The sequence below is a fragment of the Aphanomyces invadans genome, assembly GCF_000520115.1.
Source record: "Aphanomyces invadans strain NJM9701 unplaced genomic scaffold supercont1.34, whole genome shotgun sequence".
NCBI classification, from domain to species: Eukaryota; Oomycota; class Saprolegniomycetes; order Saprolegniales; family Verrucalvaceae; genus Aphanomyces; species Aphanomyces invadans.
In genome coordinates this window covers 10,901-11,479 of record NW_008580179.1, presented here as the reverse complement: position 1 = coordinate 11,479, position 579 = coordinate 10,901, and the positions used below count along the sequence as shown (strand labels likewise).

General features: G+C 52.2%; 1 protein-coding gene across 1 annotated transcript; it reads left to right on the top strand.

Moving 5' to 3' along the window:
- Positions 1 to 342: 342 nt before the first annotated feature.
- H310_11748 (hypothetical protein) lies at positions 343 to 525 on the top strand (the record flags this gene model as incomplete). Its single annotated transcript, XM_008878516.1, has 1 exon — positions 343 to 525. The coding sequence occupies one exon, from the start codon at positions 343 to 345 to the stop codon at positions 523 to 525; it is 183 nt and encodes a 60-aa protein (XP_008876738.1).
- Positions 526 to 579: the final 54 nt, after the last annotated feature.

Below are 579 nucleotides of genomic sequence, written 5' to 3'. Positions count from 1 at the left end.
ATTTGGCCAGTTTAATGACGTCGCTCGAGTGACGTACAAAGTTATCCCCTTGAAACGTCGCTTCGTCCACGTTTTGGTCCGGGTTCGGATTGTCGCGCATTGAACGTGTCTTGGGGTCAAAGATCGTGGAGTTTGGGCTCAACATGCGCAAGTACTTGGCTATGTCCTCTCGGAAGCGATGATTTCACGTTGTAATATATAGAATCTAGGCCCCGCCGACACCACGCTGACGAGACACTCGAGAACTTTCGCTGCTCCAACACATGTCGACACTGTACTCGGTCAATATATTCGTTGCCCCTGAATACAGCATTGATGGCAGCAGCGTTCGGAGAGACGTCCATGGGCACCCTTGTCTTGGTGCCCCACGCCGCAGAGATGTGGAAGAAGGCGCAGATCATTCAAAAGGCTTCGGACAAGCCAGCGGAAGTGCGGTACGTCGCGGATGGTGACGAGTACGACCCGGAGGACGGCTACACTGCCTTGATTAACAGAGGGCGTCAGCATCGAGGGGACAACGGATAAAAGAACTAACATAGAGAGAACTCAAGCCAATGCACTGAAGCATATGGCACTTTA